Consider the following 18,706-nt stretch of genomic DNA (forward strand, 5'->3'; position numbering starts at 1 on the left):
GGCCATTCGGGCTCCACTTGCCAAAAATTGGAAAAGAAGCCCATATCATTCCAAGAGATAAAATAAGCCAAAATAGCTTTCCCAAAGTTCCCAGATTACATATTTTGAAACTTGAGGTCTGACCTTCATTAAACTCAAGACCATATCAATAGAAAGGTAAAAGCAAAGTTATCTCCTATAGCCATTTAAGTCTCAGGAACTACAGACCCGTGTGGTCTCATCAATTAAGATATTTTGAAGCACAAGTTACAAGAATGGCCAGAAGGTATTCAAAAGGAATTCTTAGAGAAAGCACGCTGAGTATCTCTGCAAAACATCCATGTGCCTTCAAAATGGGGATATTTTCTTCACAAGTTACAAGGAAAAGATATTCATCACAACTGATATTTTCCAGGAGATATTTTCCAGATATTTTTAGGAACCAAAATTCCTATAAATACAAGGGATGAGAGCTAAAAAAAGGACACCCAACAATCAACAAAACAAATACAAAAGAAACAATCAGTTCACTGATCATTCTAGCCTTCAATAGAAGCAAAGCCAACAAAGGTACCAAGGACCTTCAAAGCTATCCTTGAGATTCTGCTCAGAATTCCCAGCCACTCACAACTCAACTTGATTATAGCTCTGCCAATTTCAACATTAGTATCGATTTCCAGCTAATATTTATTAGGTGAAGGTGCAGCCAGTCCAGTCCGGCCTGACAGTCCAGTCCAGTCCAGCCTGACAGTCCAGTCCAGTCCAACCTGACAGTCCAGTCCAGTCCAGTCCAGTCCAGTCCAGTCCGGCCTGACAGTCCAGTCCAGTCCAGTCCAGCCACACAATCCAGTGCAGTCCAGCTTGACTAAAATAGTCTCAGAAATGGCATTCCAGGCAGAATTCGAAGTCCAATATTTTGATGTATTTCCGGACTTAGCAGTTCCTTTCATTTACTGTATTTCAAACAGTTCTCCTTGAACTTGTTTTTATTTTCAAACACTTGTATTTTTGCTTTACTTCCCAGTTTTATTTAGATAAATTATGAAGTCCTTACCAGTCTAAGGCATAGAAAAGAACTTACTTGAGAGATATTCCTCACCCAAATTCACAATCGTTTGTTCAAAGTCAATAGCTTGGGGCGCAAGTTATTTTTACTCTCAAGTCTGTTAGAATTGAAAAATTGCTAATGGTGGCACGCTCGACACACAAAGAAAGTTAATTTATTGACCAACCATGGTCTTTGGATTAATGGGGAACTTTACCCTACCATCACAGGTACTAAACACAAAAAGGGGTGAACATATACTAGCATCCCTTTTGTTTTTTCCTAATTTTTTTCTGCGATTTTTTTTTTTTACGATAAGTAGTTTAGAGCATTATCCGAATTTTTGTTGTCCCATTTTGATTTTTTACTTTTCTAGAGTTATTACCAATATAAAGAATTTAGCCTTTTTCCCATTTAATACTCGTATTATTTACATATGTATGTATTTTTCAATAATACTTTCGTTTTCAATAGACGTCTTAAATACTCGGTAAAATACACATTTTTAAAAAACTAAACATACAATACACATATTGTACACTTACGTATGTATTTTTCATATTTAATACACATATTTTTTACAATTTTCAATAATACACACAGGTATTCTTAAATAGAAAGCCAACAAGAACATACACCCCATAATAATGATAAAAAACTAGTATCTCAGAATCTACATCATTATATTAACTAAATTATCAGATTTTTAAACTTCGAACACTTTCCGACAAATAAAATATGTACATGGTGAACTTCCAGGCTTGCAGCATAGCAATATTATGTGAAGTACATAGTTCACCCTTTAAACAATTCAAATTGCAAAATACATCCTTTTTACCAAAACGTTTTGAGAATTGTGTCAATTTTACCTTCACGGTTTTCTCGTCTATGATAAGAACTTTTGCCCAGCTTATCAAATTCAATTTCCCTAGGATTCAAGAAAATCTCAACTTTTTCCATACTCATGAATTTCCCCAGATTCGGACTATTCCTCAAACTGCCTTCAAATCTTCAACGATATTCTGTTTACTGATGAATAGGTGTTCTCGTTCCAGTGTGTATCTATACTTTCAAGTTTCTTTCCAGAGATGTTGAGATGAAAAGGGTTATAATCATCAACCCAACCAATAAAGGAATCTAAAGACGAACTTTCAACTCTGATGTTTTGTATTCCTCGAATCCAAATAAGTTGTAATTCCTTAAGGAATTTGCAGCACCTTGAGATCCATTTGAAAAACCTCTTATCTACTATTTTAACTTGTCACAGTTTCAAGCAATGGAGATTAGTTGAAGAGGATACAGACGGGGCTTCAAGAATAACCCCATTCAATCGCACTGACAAAGAGCGCAAAGACTGAGAAAGAAAGACACAGGATGGCAACGCAAGGGTCACACCATCAGAGAAATGAAGATCAAGCTCTTCAACATTACACCTTACTGCATTAAGAATCCAGCCGATCACTCGAAAATGATCATCAGAAAACTTGCTTTCAGCTTCGGCTGTAAAGAAGCTCCATTTAATGCTGAAAACTTGCATCCCATGATCACCACGATAAAACAGGTACCTATCCAAAGAGCTCATTAATCTCACTCGCTTCTGGTTGGTTGTTCTATATGGTAGGAAACTTAAATCGAAACACACAGAAGGAACTGATAGATGAAATAGCCTGCATCTTTTCGACAAGGCACCCACTTGAGTGAGGTCTTGGAAAGTGAGGAAGGAAAGAATACGGTGAGCAACTTCGTCTGGAAGATTGCTAAATCTGTCTATTGCATTTTGCGTGGTAGCGCCTTGAGCTTCACAACTTGCAGATGCCTCTAACTTACGCTTACGCCCCAAGATTGATAGGGACTGTTGAAGGCAGTGGTGGAGCTACAAGAGATATCCTTCCCCTGCAACCAACTTTTGCAACCACTTCTCACTATAACCAGCTAATTATATATATATACATACATACAAAAGAAATTAGAATGCCCAATTAGACTTTGCAGCCAAGCAAGATTCCAAATACCCAAATTAAAATCTTACACTATCTCAATCAACTCAACTCATTTTCAAAAATGAATGTGTACAATTTGACAGCTATCGAACTTGAAATGAGAGATTTTGCAAATATAGCGTGTTAAGTAAACAATCACTTACAGGTGGTGGTGGCCAAAACAGTTTCTTCTTCAGCAATGGTGTCTCGCTTTTAAAGCTCGAAATGACCTCTGTTCCCCAACAGAAGAAATCTATCTAAGGGTAATCAAGCCGTATTTTTGTATATAATATATAGTTGTCCGGGTGTTTGTACTAATTTACTAAAAATTTAAAACAAAAGGGAAATAAACTTGACCATCTGAAAAATATAAGGAATTGGAAATTTTCAATATGTTGACTCTTTCTTGAATTGTCAGTTGATACTAGTTCATGAAAGATTTCTTATTCCGACCAAAAAAAATATCAATTCTATATATAAATGTTAAGCACAAACCAAAAATGGAAAAACACAAAACAAGAAGTCGGATCGAACAGAAATCTCAATACCAAATCCACTTGATTATTACAATATTTTGACACATGAGCAAATTAGCTTTATGGTGAGGTTGGTGGCCTCAATTTTACTGCTCCAGAAAATATTGAAAATCAAATCTATAAACTAAAATGAAGTCAGCTGAACACCACAGAGTAGCAGTAAACTAAACACAAGAGTTCAATGTAATCTAAATAGAAATGCCAACATGTATCAAACAATCCCATGACAAAGTTGTTACAGTCTAAACAAAATCAGACCAACTTTTCTTCTCTGGCTTTCTGACTTGAGAGACAACTGTGGCATTAGAAATGATGTTGTCTTTTAACTCCCATACATCATCAGAGTACTTTTGTAAATGAAATATGACAATTTTCTCCAAATTTGGGGCATGCTCGAGGATATACCTAGCAAACTCAATTCCATTGAACCCATTGGAAAGCTCCAGGGTTGCCTCTTTGAGCTGATAAATGAAAGCAAGGCCTTGTAGTTTCCAATATTCCATATTGATCCCGGAACACTGAAAAGGCAACAAGGCAACAGGAAACAAGCAAATCATTTGAAAATTTCCCAAACAAATAGTAAGAAATTATCGAGAGGGGCAATTTGCAAAGGCTGTCAATGCATAAGTGTGTAAAAGTGGGAGATCCAGAGGCAACACAGTGAGATCACTTACTAAATAATTAGCCAGTCCTGAGCTGAAGGTGCACTTTATGTGCAAAGTATTCAAATTCGGCATTCCTCCAAGAAGAAATACCACTGCTGGAATTAGGTCATCATTCAAGTTCCTAATGTGCAGACTCAAGTTACAAATATCAACCAATGGTGCTGCTGGCATGGCACCTCCCCTCACCAAAGCCTGCATCCAATTTTTACAAGGAAAAATATAAAATACTACGAGGACAAGAACCTGTACACTAGAAGGGAAAAACTTGCAGGATACCTCATATATCTCAGTTTACTTTATTTGTCAAGTCTAGCACTACATTTGCAACTAAATTATGTAATTCTCAACTTATTGATAGATAACAAGCAGGATTCCAACAAAACTTGCAGGATAGATATTAACCTTCATTCCTTTTATTGTCAAAATTATCATAACACCATTATTATCACCATTACTGAGAGTGCGAATGCTTGACAAACAAGAAATGCACTGTTTAACATCCTTATAAAAGATTCTAGGAAATATATAATCTAAATAATATTGATTTGCAAAATGGCTCCTAAACTGAAAGAGAATTTGTTAAAGGGATAAGTATCTTTACCTTCACAGTCCACTGGTTTAGACTAACTATACCCCTGCACATACTGCAAATAACTTTAAATACATTATCACAGTCATTTAGCTCAGACTCCATAAAGATCCCTGCTTTTTCCAAACTCGTTAATTTTCCCAGATGTTGACTATTCATAAAGTTGCCTTCCCACTTCAAACTTCTGAGATTTGGAGCAAACATATTAAAAGATTTTGTGTTTGATGACGAAGAAGCTTTTCTCCAAACTATATGGATGTCTTTAAGTTTCTCACCAAAGATGTTGAGATGGAAGAGGTTACTACTCCAAACCTTAAATGATTCCAACGACGCACTTTCAATGGTGATATTTGGCATGCCTCTAATCCTAATAAGTTGTAATTCCTTAATGCATTTGCAGGAAAATGAAATCCATTTGAAAAACCTCTCATCTTCTATTTTAACTTCCTTCAACTTCAAGTAATGAAGATTACAGGAAAAAGATAAGGAGGGCACTTGAAAAATAATCTCAGAGTGCACAGAGAGAGACCTAAGAGATTGAGAAAGAAAGATGCAAGATGGCAACTCAAACATCGTGTTAGTTCTTACAGAGAGAGCAAGGTGAAGCACTTCAACATTGCACCTTACTGCTTTATGAATCCATGTGATTATTTTAATATTCTCATCAGCAATCTCCCAACAAGAACTCCAATTAATGCAAAAGCGCTGCATCCTATTATCACCACGACTAAATAAGTACCTATCCAAAGAATTCAACAACTCTATTTGCTGCTCCTTATTTTCCACAAAGTAAGTTTCACCAAAAACCACTGATGGCATTGATAGATAAAATCGTCTGCATGTCTTGGACACAGCGCCCACTCTAGTAAGGTTTGTAAAAGTGAGAAAGGAAAATATATGATGAGCAATTTCGTTTGGAAGATTACTAAATCTGTCTATTAGAAGAGCTTGATGACTTGGGGCTGCTCGGAATTTATACTTTTTCCCCATGAGACTGTGCTCCTATTTTGTTGTTGTAATAGGATCTATAGAATTGTTGGAAGTGGCAGTGGAGCTACAAGCATTATCGTTCTCCTGCAACATTGAAAGAACCAATATATTTCACCATCTTTATTATACTATCACAATGAGAGTTCTACAGCTGCCCAAATTAAATAGTAATATCTCATTTATACTAATTTAGATAAAGAAAAGGAAAGGGTTCTGCTTCTGTGACTGAAAGGACAAATAAAAAATTTACCTGAGCCTCCAGAGGTTGGGAAAGTTTGTGTCACTATGTCAAGAGAAAGGCATCACTGAACTAACTATAATCATTGAAATAATCGCAGTTGTAGAACAAACATGATAAAAAGAACTTCTCATAAAGTTGCCTTCCCACATTGAACTTCAGCAATTTGAAAATAAAACAACACATATGAACAGAACTAAACTCCAAATTCATATTCAATGAAAACCAAACAACCAAATAAACAAATTGACAAACTTCAATCCCCTATTCCTTTTGCAAGATTGTTTTATCCTGCTTTTACTCTGTACATGTTTTATACTTGATATTTTGTGCCTGAATACTTGAACACTCATACTGAAGTTTGCAACAAAAACTTGTTGCCACAAGGACAGCAACTAAATTAAAAAAAAACCAATGCCTCTTGGTTACCAAACAGAGAAGAAACCCAGAAAACGCCATCGACGGTCTCATTAAAGACTTAAATGAATTCACATGATGTAAATGGGATTTTTGCTTTAATTTCATTCTCTTCAAAGATTTCAACTTTCCACGACAACAAGACAGAAAATAGGGGTAACAAATCAAATATTGCAAGGAAAAATAGAAAAGAAAGGAAGTTAGAGCGAAAAAATAAAAACCCAACCTGGTGAACTCTGAAATGGTGCGTCGGTGCTCAAAGTTTTGATTTTTATCCTTCACTTTATAAAATTTTCTCGGCAACGTATGAGCCCAAGAACGATGAAGAAGCTTCGAATGGGATAGGAAGTGCACCCTATGACCACTCAGCTCCGCCCTGAAATTTTAGCGCGAAAACCCAGCACGACCCTTTTAACTTCCTATGTCCTCCTCCGATCCATTTGCTCTTGTTAGGTTGGGCTCCCCTTTGGGCCTTTATATTTGGGCTTTTTGAAAGAAATAAAAAAGTAAAGTATAGAGATATTACTTGGAAATATTAGCAACGAAGTTGCTGTGACTTTGCATCGATGGTGAAGCCTAACCTTACCTGTTACCTAACAAATTATTAAATTATCTCAATTTGATATTCAATCCTTATTTTCTTTCTATTACCAAATTGGACACTTTTACATCTTCTCTCTCACTAATATAGTAATGAAAGGCTCTTATATTTCAAAATGGGGCCTGATAAAATAAAGATGCCTGACCTAAAAAAATACAGATGAGTTTCCATAACTTTTCTTCATCGTTGACTCTGTCGCTAGGAGTTTGCATATTACCCCCCCAAAACCCAAAACAGTATTTTATCTCATTGGTCCAAAATCAAGCATACTTTTCAACGCGCTAGAGTGATTGTAGTGCGTAAGTATTGCCTTAGACTTTCATTTTTCTTCCATATATTATTTTTCTTGCACATCTGTTTTCTGCACTTATTTAATTTCCTAGTTGATCTTTCAGCTTTCTTCTTCAAGCTCTTGAGCCAAGAAACTTAACAATGGCAGAAGATAGAAATGCAATTGGGATCGATCTGGGGACAACTCATTCGTGTGTAGCGGTATGGCAGGCTGATCATGTAGAAATCCTGGTGAACGGTCAGGGTAACAGGACAACTCGATCTTATGTTACATTCACGGATGCTAACAGGTTGGTAGGTGATGAAGCCTTTAACCAAGCCGTCAGATTCCCCGCCAACTCAATCTTTGGTACGAATAAAATGATCACTCAATCTTTGAATTCATTTTTTTTGGTCTCTCAACACAACTATATATTTAGTTCAAATCTTTCTTAGAGTAATTTGGTATAAATTTAAAAATTAAGACATATAGTATGTATATCTAAACTGGGAATAATTTACAGATGCAAAGCGGTTAATTGGTAGGAGATTCAGTGACGCCTCTGTTCAAAGTGACGTGAAGCTCTGGCCATTCAAGGTCATTGAAGGTCCGGAGGACAAGCCCATGATTGTGATTCGACACAGGGGCGAAGAGAAACGGTTTGCTGCTGAAGATATCTCATCCTTGGTTCTGGCAAAGATGCGGGAGATTGCTGAGAACTTCCTGTGCTCAAATACTAGAGTGATAAATGCAGTTATCACGGTCCCCTCTTACTTCAACGACGCTCAGCGCCAGGCTACAATAAAGGCTGGTGAATTAGCCGGCTTGAATGTGCTGCGTATTCTCAACGAACCGACAGCTGCAGCTATTGCTTATGGCATTGACAAGAAGGCTGGTCGGCATAAGCGAAATGTGATGATATTCGATTGGGGTGGTGGAACTTTAGATGTGTCACTGCTTACCATAGGTCATGGTGTGTTTGAAGTGAAGGCCACTGCTGGAGACACTCACCTTGGCGGTGAAGACTTGGATAACAGATTGGTGAATTACTGTGTCCAAGAATTCAAGAAAAAGTATCAAGTGGACATTGGTGGAAACTCCAAAGCTCTTCGGAGGGCCAAAACTGAGTGTGAGAATGCAAAGAAGGCTCTTTCACATTCGTTTGAAAGCAGCATTGTAATTGACTGTTGGTACCAGGGTGAAGATTTCTATGCAACCTTTACCCGGGACGAATTTGAACAAATGAACATGGATATCTTCCACAAGTGCATGGAGCCTGTGAAAAAGTGTTTGGAGGATGCCAAAATGGACATAAGCGATGTGGATGACGTTGTTCTTGTTGGTGGCTCTTCAAGAATTCCAAAGGTGCAAGAGCTATTACAGGAGGTTTTCAAGGGTAAGGAGTTGTGCAGGAACATTAATCCGGATGAGGCCGTGGCGTATGGAGCCGCTGTTCAAGCTGCAGTCTTGACTGGCAATGTAACAGGGAAGCTTGAAGACTTCACTCTCTTGGATGTCACGCCTCTATCACTTGGGTTGGAGACCATGGAACATAATAGTTCCAAATTTTACATGAATGTTGTGATTCCAAGAAACTCAAGAATTCCCGTCAGGTTGAAAACAAACGTAACTACTGTTTATGACAACCAAGATGCTGTTGAGTTCCCCATTTATGAGGGTGAAAGTAAAATAGCCAAAAACAATCACTTTTTGGGTAAATTTTCCCTCGAAGGCATTCCTCCGGCTCCCAAGGGTGTTCCGAGTTTCGCTGTTTACTTTAATATTGATGCAAATGGAGTTTTGAGTGTCTCTGCTGAGGATAGGTCCACCGGCCAGAAGGAAGGGATCACAATCACCCGTGACAACCGAAAGAAGTGTTGAGGGAATTGAGGATTAAGATAAGGTAGGGTAACTCAGTGTTCTCTGCCGAAGATAGCATGTATTATAAGATAATTACTTTGCTTTATTTCCTATGTTTAAGTACTATATCTTTGAATTGTTTTACTATGGCCAGGTCATGTTGTTTTGTGATGATAATAAAAATTTTGGTTGAATAAGGAAGTGGGGTGCTGGCTGGATGCTTGTGCATTTCCTAATTGGCTGATTTTTTTTTTCTTTGGGTTGGGGTTGGGGGGACGGTGGTTGTGAAAGAAGGGAGGAAGGAGCCAAACAATGTCACTCTTGTTTATATGTTCACCCAACGATATAGGAGTAATTTTTGGGTGTTCCGGATACACCATGTGGCTAGTGTACGTTCCAATAGACGTATGACATGTGGAATATTTTCAAAGCAGCCAACCACATCTCATAAAAAGCAATGCAGTAAGTTGGAGAATAATTTCACATGTCATACGTCTTTTAGCCACTTGAATTAAGTTTATAGTTTTATTTTTTTATTCAAGACATATTGCAAGATGGAGGAAAATAAAACCTCAATTCAAAGGTTGATACTTTTAGCCACTTGAATTACAAACCATCTTTTATATTTAAGTTTTACAAATAGTTGAAAAATCAAAGAAAATACATAATGCAAATGGTGTTAGTCTTTCTCTAGAATACTACTAAAAATCTTAATAGTTAAATTAAAAAGAAATTTGTATTCTAAGACCAAATGGAATTACCAATATTTTGCCCGGAACTAATACCCCTTATTACCTTTTGGCTATACCTAAAGTATTGAATTTTTTATATTGCTAGTATAGGGTTTAGGGCTAAGACATAAATAAATCGTGTCTAGTATCCTACATTAGAAAGTTAAGATATCTAGCATAAGCTTATAAGGAGTTGGACTACTCCTCCACCATTCCCAATTTATTTTTGGGGTGGAACCTCAACTTCCTTCAATCGAAGTTGCGGAAGAATCATCTTGTTAATAAAGAACCATCACCTCTACAAGGTATAAAACTCAAATTGCATTTTTGTTTTTGGGTAGTGTGTCATTTTTTTCCTTTCCTTTCTTAATTATTCAAATTATTTTACATTAAGTGTGACAAAATACGAAAGGGATGGAATTAGAGCGACTCAATTTTATTTTTTTTTAATACAAGGCTGTACATTTTGCAACTTTAACGTCTTGCTATATTGTTTTTGTTAAGCAAATTTAAAATCGAACTTAAAATGCAACTTGTGTATGATAAGCTTTTATATATATAATTAAGAATCATTAACGCTTTCCTTTGTATATTTTGATTGGATATGCGTCTGCACGCGGTCATGACTAATGGAGGGGTTTCCCACATGAGATGACTTTTGCTTATAGCTAGTGTCCAAGACTTCCAGCTCTTTCTGTTTATATAATATATTTGATGACAATCATGTTCATTATTCAAAATGAATTAGCAATCCTACAATGAGGTCAGGTAGGTAACCAAAAACAAAAAATAATGAAAACATTATTTGAGGTGAGGTAGGTGTTTGAAAGCATTGTCCCGCTTGCAATCCTCACATCATAAGAGTAGATGTAATTGCCTCCTGAAATTCATTTTGTTTTCATTCAACCTCTCATCGTATCTCCATACACGGCAAGCGGACACAAGAATTTCTCCGTGACGAGGCTATTACGATAATGGTTTATGAGAAAAATTAAATTCAAATATATATATCTTACAAATATATTGTGTATTGACTTAGACTTTTCATTTGTTGACTTGAAAAGTACTTGAAATATATGTACATATTTCACATTAAGATAATCAACTCATCAACTTCAGCTCTCCAACTTCTACTTGTAGCTAATCTCCTGGTGCTTCCATGGCCGTAGAGAACATGTCACCATTACTGGTTCCAATCAAACTCACGAGTGATATATATAGCTATCGACAGTGGAGAACTTTCTCCCTTTCATATTTTCACCACCATCATATTTCTGGAATCATTAATGGAACAGAGCCTCGTCCTGGGCGAGTTCAGTCTGCCCTTACTAATTGGTATGGCAGAGAGCAACAGGCTCTGAAATGGCTAAAAGCCACTCTATCTGTAAGTCTCCAACAAATTGTAATGCCCGCCGGAGTTGACTCTTCACGACAGGTCTGGCTCAATCTCGAGGAACACTTCGCCCGTCTCGCTCATGCTCGCATCTATCAGCTTAAATCTGATCTACACAACGTGAAGAAAGATCCCGACATGCGGATGACTGCGTATCTACAAACTATCAAACAGTTGGCGGGCGATCTTGCGGCTGCCGGTGCTCCTGTGGATGATCTCGACCTACTTAATGTACACATCCTGGCAGGATTACCAGAGGAGTACAATCCCATTCGTGCAAGGATGAAAGTCTCTCCAGTAAGTAGTTGGGCTGAATTGGATGACTTATTATTGAAAGAGGAAATTCATCTGGATGAACAGCGAGACCACGCTATCGGGATCGATCTGGGGACAACGTATTCCCGCGTAGCTGTGTGGCAGAAGGATCATGTAGAGGTTATACTGAACGATCACGGGAACAGGAAGACTGCATCTTATGTTGCCTTCACTGAAGCTGTTGAGACTAATTTGGTAGGTGATGCAGCATTTAACCAAGTCGTCAGAAACACAGCCAACTCCATCTTTGGTATGTAGGATTAAATGATCAATTTTTGTTATAATTATTTACTGTCTCCTTTTCAATTCTATTCACTCATATTTCTGCACTTATATATCACTTTAGAAGAACTAATCATCATAAGTTATAGTTATATATATACTTGGTGTATATATAGAGATTGACATAAATTGGAGGCCTCCCCTGACTTTCAGTTAAGATCCTTCCAAGGTGAAAAAAGTATGTAAAGAAGCTATTATATTAGATACCTACTTAACTCAACCATGAAATATTCTATTCCTATTTTGATATAGAATAAAGGTCTAAATAAATTCGGCATCAATTTGTAGATACAAAGCGGCTAATCGGTAGGAGATTCAATGATGCTTCTATTCAAAGTGATGTGAAGGACTGGCCATTCAAGGTCGTTGAAGGTCCAGCTGACAGGCCCGTGATTGTGGTTACCCACAATGACCAAGATAAACAATTTTCTGCTGAAGAAATCACAGCCATGGTTCTGGAAAAGATGCGGAAGATTGCCGAGACCTACCTGGGCTCAACTGTGAAACATGCAGTTATCACTGTCCCTGCTTACTTCAATGACTCGCAACGTCAGGCTACAAAAGAAGCTGGCCTCTCTGCTGGCCTAAATGTGATGCGTATTATGAACGACCCAAGTGCTGCTGCCATTACTTATGGCCTTAGCAAGAAGTCCGGTTGGAGTAGCACGAGAAACGTAATGATATTTGATTTGGGTGGTGGCACTCTGGATGTGTCATTGCTTACCATGACTAGTTCTGGTGACTTTCAAGTCAAGGTGACGGCTGGAGACACTCACCTCGGCGGGGAAGACTTCGATAACAGAATGGTGAAGTATTGTGTCGAGGAATTCAAGAGGGAGAAGAAATTCGATGTTAGTGAAGACTTCAGGGCTCTTAGGAGGTTAAAAAACCAATGTAAGAAGGCCAAAGAGAGACTCTCATTTGAGTCTGACTTTGACATTGAAATTGATTGTTTGTGTGAGGGTACTGATTTCACTATAACTTTTACCCGTCACAAATTTGAACAACTGAATGAGGATTTGTTCATCAAGTGTATGGAGCCTGTGAGGAAGTGTTTGACGGATGCGAACATAGACACAAGCAGTGTCCATGATGTCATTCTCGCCGGTGGCTCCTCTAGAATTCCAAAGGTTCAAGAGCTATTAAAGGAGGTTTTCAAGGGGAAGGAGCTTTGCAAGGGCATTAATCCGGATGAGGCGGTGGCATGTGGTGCCGCCGTTCAAGCTGCAGTCTTAAGTGGGACTGTAAATAGGAAGTTTATTCAAGACTTCACCCTCTCGGATGTCACTCCTCTGCCACTTGTTCTGGAGTTTACCGATTATGTTACAGTCAAGAGACTCGAGAATTTAATTCCAAGAAACATTAGAATTCCTATGATGGAGAAAGCACGTTTTACTCCTGTTCAGGACAATCAACCTTCAATCAATTTCTGCATATATGAAGGTGAGAGTAGCGTACCTGAGAGTATGAACTTTTTGGGTGAATATAGCCTCCAAGAAATTCCTGCAGCGGCTAAGAATCTTCCTGAATTTGAGGTTTGCTTTGCTATTGATGCTGATGGCATCTTGAGTGTCTCTGCTGAGGATAAGCACACTGGCCAGAAGAAAGAGATCTTATTTAACCGTGACAAACCGAAGAAGATTGAGGGATTTGAGAATCAAGATGAAGTTAAAAATGATAATCTATAGTATAGTAATGTTGAAATAAGATATATTTATAAAATCAATTTGATATATGTGATGTATACACAAAAGCGCTTAAGCACTAACTCGTTAGTGAGTTAATACGACCCTAACCGCTCATTTGGGTAAACTCCACAACGTAATATAATGATATGACACTACTACAAAAATGGAAAACTACGACGCCTATTTAACGACGGTAAAACTAAAAAGCGTCGTGTTTTTAAAAACCACGACGGTTCAATCTAAAACCGTCGTGTTTTAAAAGGCGCTCTCAAAAATTCCGACGGTTCCTTATGAAAACAGTCGTGTTTTAAAACACGCTAGACCCAAAATTCACTTAAGTTTTCGCAGCTCTCTCTCAAACCACACTCTCTTGCGACCTTTAGAAACCCTCTCTCTCTCAATTCCCTTTCTCATCGCTGAAACACCATCTCCATCGCGCCGTCTTGGTCACTAAGCTCGCCATCCAGGTCACAGATCTTGGCATCCAGTTCACTAAGGTCGTCATATCCCTTGACGAGGACCCTCCACAATCTTCGCGATCTCCTTCATGAGGCCTCTCTCGATCCCACTCGTCTCTTCTGTTCCAGGCTTCGCCTTCTCTTCTTTGACCCCGTTCTTCGGTAAATTTGAGGTTTTGTTTTGGTCTTTATCTGACTTTTGTTTGGGCGATTTCAGAGATTTGCAAGCGACGCCGTCGACGCAGAGATGCCGTCGACGCCATCGTCTTCTTCGCATCAGTCATCACCAGCCGCCATCGACGCCATCTTCATCCCAGACTTTGTCGACACTCGCAAACTGACGCCGTGAGGTCGACACCACCACCAAGAAGACATACAACCTCTTCGACAAAAAAGAAATCAGAGAGACAGAGGCAAAGAGGCGACGGTCATTGTCTATCTCTCGGTGGCTCTCTCTTGCCGGAGCTGTCTTTCTTGTTGTCTCTCTCTAGCACGCTCGATCTCTCTTGCTGGCTGGCTCCATGAGAGCCTCCCTTCCTCCATTCCACAGGTAATTATTTTCTATAATTTTTGAAGAATCAATTTCTATATCCCTGATATGATTTAGGGTTAAAATATTTGGGTGTGTAATTGTAAATTATCTGGGCAAATTGTTATATTTTTGTAAATATTTTCGATTTATATAGAAATTAAGGCAACTTTTCTGAATTTTTTTTTTCTTTTCTGTTTTAGGGATTTATATATGTGTGAATCAGAAAGGTGAGAATCTACAAAAATATAACTTCTATCGTTATGCCCTTCTATGGTTATCGTTATACTCTTCAAAATTTTGCTTGACTTATATATGTCCCATGATCTTAGTCCCCTATTTATGAATTTGGTATCCAGAAAAGGCCTTATCTCTTCAAAGCTGAAAGACTTTAACCATGGCACCCTCCCTCTTCTCTCTGCTGCTCCTCTGCCCCTGCATTGGTTTTCTCTAAATTCCACAATCCTGTAAATAAAAAGTTTTTATGAGCTTCAATACTGTTCAGTTTCATTTGTACTTAATTGCTGTGTGACGTTGTTGAAATGGGTTTATCCACCATTGTCTCTACATAAAGTTTTTAAGTTTGTTTAGATTATTAAGAATTCATATTTTTCTTATTATATTTCTTTAGCCTGCTGGATTGACATATGTTATATTGATAGTTTGCACTGATCTGGTTCGTGGTGCAAAGAACAAGAGGCTCCAGGTTAAGGGACCCGTGAGAATGCCAACCAAGGTTCTGCACATTACCACTAGGAAGTCCCCTTGTGGTGAAGGTATGTTTCACTGTGAAATGTTCTTGTTGTTAACTTATGGGCAAGGCAAGGTTTATGGCTTTTATGGCCATTTACTCAGAGTTGGGAGTTCTCTTGTTTGTGCCAAGTTATATAAGTAAAATTTATTGCTTACTGTGGCCTATTCATGACTGACCTTTTATTAAAGTACAGTGTCTCTGCATTTGCATTTTAAAGGGTTATGTATCTTTAAAATTTTGTTTGTGATTTACAAGTACCAACACATGGGACAGATTTGAGTTGCGTGCCCACAAGAGGGTGATTGACCTCTTCAGCTCTCCTAATGTCATCAAGCAAATTACTTCAATTACAATTGAACCTAGTGTGGAAGTGGAGGTTACAATTGCAGACTCTTATACTAGACGTGTTTTCAGTGTAGCTGTCCTACTTAAAAATGAGCTTCTTTGTTGTGTCCTAATTTTGAATTTAAAGACTTAGTAGTGTTGTTTCCAATTTTCTTGATCTACCAAATATGAAGTCTGCACTTCCTTGAATGTGACTTTGGTAGAAGTAGTGTGATCCAGTCTCATCCCATAGTGTATCTTGTGTCCCCAACACCCTTATGTAGCCCTGTATTAATAATCCTTTCATTATTGGTAATGTTATATGGATTGTATATCTCACTATTACATTATTTTGGCTTGTTAAGCAATTTCCTATGCCATGGAAGTGGTTCGAACGAAGCTACTCCTAGCTTGGGGGAAGTAGTGTTGGTTCAAGCTGCTATTAGTGGTAAAAGTGGAAGAAATGCAAAGGAAAATTGGTGATGATGAAGGCATAGCTTTGTATGCATATGGAGAACTTGACTTGAAGGATAATTAGGTATAGGAATTTTGGTGTATTATTGTAATTAGGCTTGTAGCTTGCAGCTAGCAGCCCTAGAGTACTTTTATTTTTTAGATTTTATTTTGTTCTATTGTACTCTTGATATTCTATTTATGAAAAAAACAATTTTTGAGTATATATATGTATGGCGCGGGTAATAGCATATTTAGTATATATTTCTTATACCATTGGAAACAAGAAAAAAAAGAAGCTAAAATGTCAAATTACGATGTCAGTGTAACAGTTAATAGACGATGGTTTAATTGAAAAAACCGTCGTTTTAGAGTAAATAGACGACGGTTTTTTCAAAAAATCTGACATCTTTGGATACAATAGACGACGCTTTTTCTCAAAACCGTCGTCTATTACATACAATAGACGACGCTTTTTCTAAAAACCGTCGTCTATTACATCTAATAGACGACGGTTTTCCAGAAAAAGCGTCGTCTATTATACGTAATAGACGACGGTTTTAAGAAAAAAGCGTCGTCTTTACAAATAATAGACGATGGTGAATAACCGTCGTAGTTTGGAAATTGAAAAGACGGCAGTCGATTTAACGACGGTTTTCAAAAGAAAAAGACGACGGTTTTTCCCCGTCGTCTATTTCAATTTTTGTAGTAGTGTGAATTGTTCATTGTTTTGGACGTCAAAGATTACCATTTCTTTTTATACTACCGATTCCTTTTATGCTACTGAGCGGGGCAAAACCAATAAAATAAAGACCCATGCAAAAAATTAGTCTATGCACTTTAGCTATATCTTTTGATTGTTTTACTTGTACCAGGTTATGGTGTTTTAAGACAAATCCAAAACTCTCACTCACCATCTTGGCTCAGATTATCAACGCAAGTGACATGCTTCGTAGGTTTTCCGATCGATCATTCTAATATCTTCTATATCATTTTGTGGGTTACCACACTTGGATTAAATTCCATTCATCCATACGCAACCACGCTTCTCTTGTAAAGCATGATAAGAAAATCCATGAACCGAGCTATAATATTACCAAATTGATGGAAAAAAGTTCAAGTATATATCCGGTAACTGAGAGAGGATATAAAAAGATACATAGAGTTACCACTTGGGAGAATTGACCTGTGAGATGCTCCTATACATCACAAAAGTGGCGGAGCCAGGATTTTGCATTAGAGGGGGCCCTTCACAAAATGTTATAAAATAATTCGAATAGGAGCACTCAAGCGCTAACCGGTTAATAAGTTCATAGGATAATAACTACTCGGTTTAGCCCACTTCATAATATCATTTCATATTGATTATTTATCCATTCATTACAATCATAATTGTCTTTAATTTTATATTATAAAATAGTTGAATATTAATCTCATCATTTACACTATTAAAGACTCAAAAGTTAATCATTTATATTCCAAGAGAGAGAAGAAATGCAAACAAAATTCATAAATCCCAATATTAAAGTAGCCTACTCAAACATGTAAAAAGGGAGGGGAAAAAATCACAAAGCTTAAGCTTAAGTTAAACAAAAGAGGAAGAGGAAGAGAAGAAAAAAAAGAGAGGAGTCTTTAGTGTAAATATCATAACCTAACCTAGTAGATTTAATTGAAAGTAAAAAGGTGATTAAGAAGTTTAATGGTCAAGTTGTAGACAATTAGGAAATTATAGGGGCTTATTATTATTAGCCCCTATACTATTAGGAAATTATAATTAATTAATTAATTAGCCCCTATACTATTAGGAAATTATAAAAATAAATAAGTAAGAAAGGGACATATCATCTTCCTTCTCAAGTAAATAATCAGTAATGGATAGCTTGGGACGTTGGCTAACCTCTTGGGGGTTGGTGCATACATTGACCCGTGAAATGCATTACAACCCGTCGAAACGACAACAATAGAAGCAGTCAACTAAAGTTTCAAATATGTCGATGTAAATAAATCGTCTGAGTACAACCTGTCGACTTCCTCGTATTTAAAAACAAAGACTTCCAGCTTACTTGCATATTATAATCATGGGACTCACCATCATGGTGATGATCATTCAAACGGAATCTGCACCGAAGTTGCTCTGACTTTGATGGTGAAGCCTCCCCTTATTGCTTTCCAAACAAATGATTGAATATATATTTCTTAAAATTGTTTCGAAGTTCCCACTAAATTTACAGCATAGCTTCTACAACGACATGACAAGTTTTGAAGTTTGAATTCTATTATTCATGAATAAAAATAAAGCATTGACTTAGACTTTCAACAATAGGCTACTTCCTCCACATTTCAAATCAAAGTATCCTACAAATATTGTAACCGAAAAGAAAATATTTACAAATATAGTTTAGACTTTCATTTTGTCTTCATTTTTCCCCTTTGGTGAACTAGATTATATGACTGGATATAACATATTTAAATGTTTAATGACCTAAATATTGTTGGGTTTTTTGCGCACATATCAAACTGTGATTTTTCTATAAATTTAAGAAGAATGATTACTTCAATGTAAGGAGAAAAGCACTTACCCTAAAATAAATAGATTTCACTTGAAAGTA

At 37.3% G+C, this 18,706-nt stretch overlaps 3 protein-coding genes, 1 long non-coding RNA gene and 1 pseudogene across 8 annotated transcripts; 3 read left to right on the top strand and 2 right to left on the bottom strand.

The window, feature by feature from the left end:
- Positions 1-1,657: 1,657 nt before the first annotated feature.
- On the bottom strand, positions 1,658-3,764 carry LOC110770139 (uncharacterized; annotated as a pseudogene). The gene is made up of 3 exons (XR_015825790.1): positions 3,746-3,764; positions 2,667-2,787; positions 1,658-2,589 (listed from the first exon to the last, which is right to left on the bottom strand). The product of XR_015825790.1 is annotated as an uncharacterized LOC110770139 (transcript).
- LOC110770124 (F-box protein At5g03100-like) lies at positions 3,454-6,799 on the bottom strand. 2 transcript variants are annotated; one of them, XM_088256079.1, is made up of 4 exons: positions 6,665-6,799; positions 4,806-5,867; positions 4,214-4,396; positions 3,454-4,057 (listed from the first exon to the last, which is right to left on the bottom strand). In XM_088256079.1, exons 2-4 carry the CDS (start codon positions 5,781-5,783, stop codon positions 3,782-3,784), a joined length of 1,437 nt encoding a protein of 478 aa, XP_088112205.1. In that variant the 5' UTR covers positions 5,784-5,867; positions 6,665-6,799; the 3' UTR covers positions 3,454-3,781. The 2 variants fall into 2 exon arrangements, with proteins under 2 accessions (XP_088112205.1, XP_021829898.2); XM_021974206.2 differs by having other exon boundaries at positions 4,806-6,799.
- A 501-nt stretch (positions 6,800-7,300) lies between these two features.
- LOC110770123 (heat shock cognate 70 kDa protein-like) lies at positions 7,301-9,387 on the top strand. Its single transcript, XM_021974205.2, has 3 exons — positions 7,301-7,338; positions 7,435-7,679; positions 7,834-9,387. The coding sequence occupies exons 2-3, from the start codon at positions 7,472-7,474 to the stop codon at positions 9,189-9,191; spliced, it is 1,566 nt and encodes a 521-aa protein (XP_021829897.1). The 5' UTR covers positions 7,301-7,338; positions 7,435-7,471; the 3' UTR covers positions 9,192-9,387.
- A 1,359-nt stretch (positions 9,388-10,746) lies between these two features.
- Positions 10,747-13,724, top strand: LOC110770125 (heat shock 70 kDa protein 18-like). Its single transcript, XM_021974207.2, has 2 exons — positions 10,747-11,859; positions 12,180-13,724. The coding sequence occupies exons 1-2, from the start codon at positions 11,061-11,063 to the stop codon at positions 13,577-13,579; spliced, it is 2,199 nt and encodes a 732-aa protein (XP_021829899.1). The 5' UTR covers positions 10,747-11,060; the 3' UTR covers positions 13,580-13,724.
- Positions 13,725-13,808: 84 nt separating this feature from the next.
- LOC110770122 (uncharacterized) lies at positions 13,809-16,315 on the top strand. 3 transcript variants are annotated; one of them, XR_015837165.1, is made up of 5 exons: positions 13,809-14,587; positions 14,770-14,796; positions 14,926-15,033; positions 15,229-15,342; positions 16,010-16,315. It is a non-coding gene; the product is annotated as an uncharacterized LOC110770122 (long non-coding RNA). The 3 variants fall into 3 exon arrangements; XR_015837164.1 differs by lacking the exon at positions 14,926-15,033; XR_015837163.1 differs by lacking the exons at positions 14,770-14,796; positions 14,926-15,033.
- Positions 16,316-18,706: the final 2,391 nt, after the last annotated feature.

Source organism: Prunus avium, chromosome 7 (genome assembly GCF_965620075.1).
Source record: "Prunus avium chromosome 7, drPruAviu1.hap1.1, whole genome shotgun sequence".
NCBI classification, from domain to species: Eukaryota; Viridiplantae; Streptophyta; class Magnoliopsida; order Rosales; family Rosaceae; genus Prunus; species Prunus avium.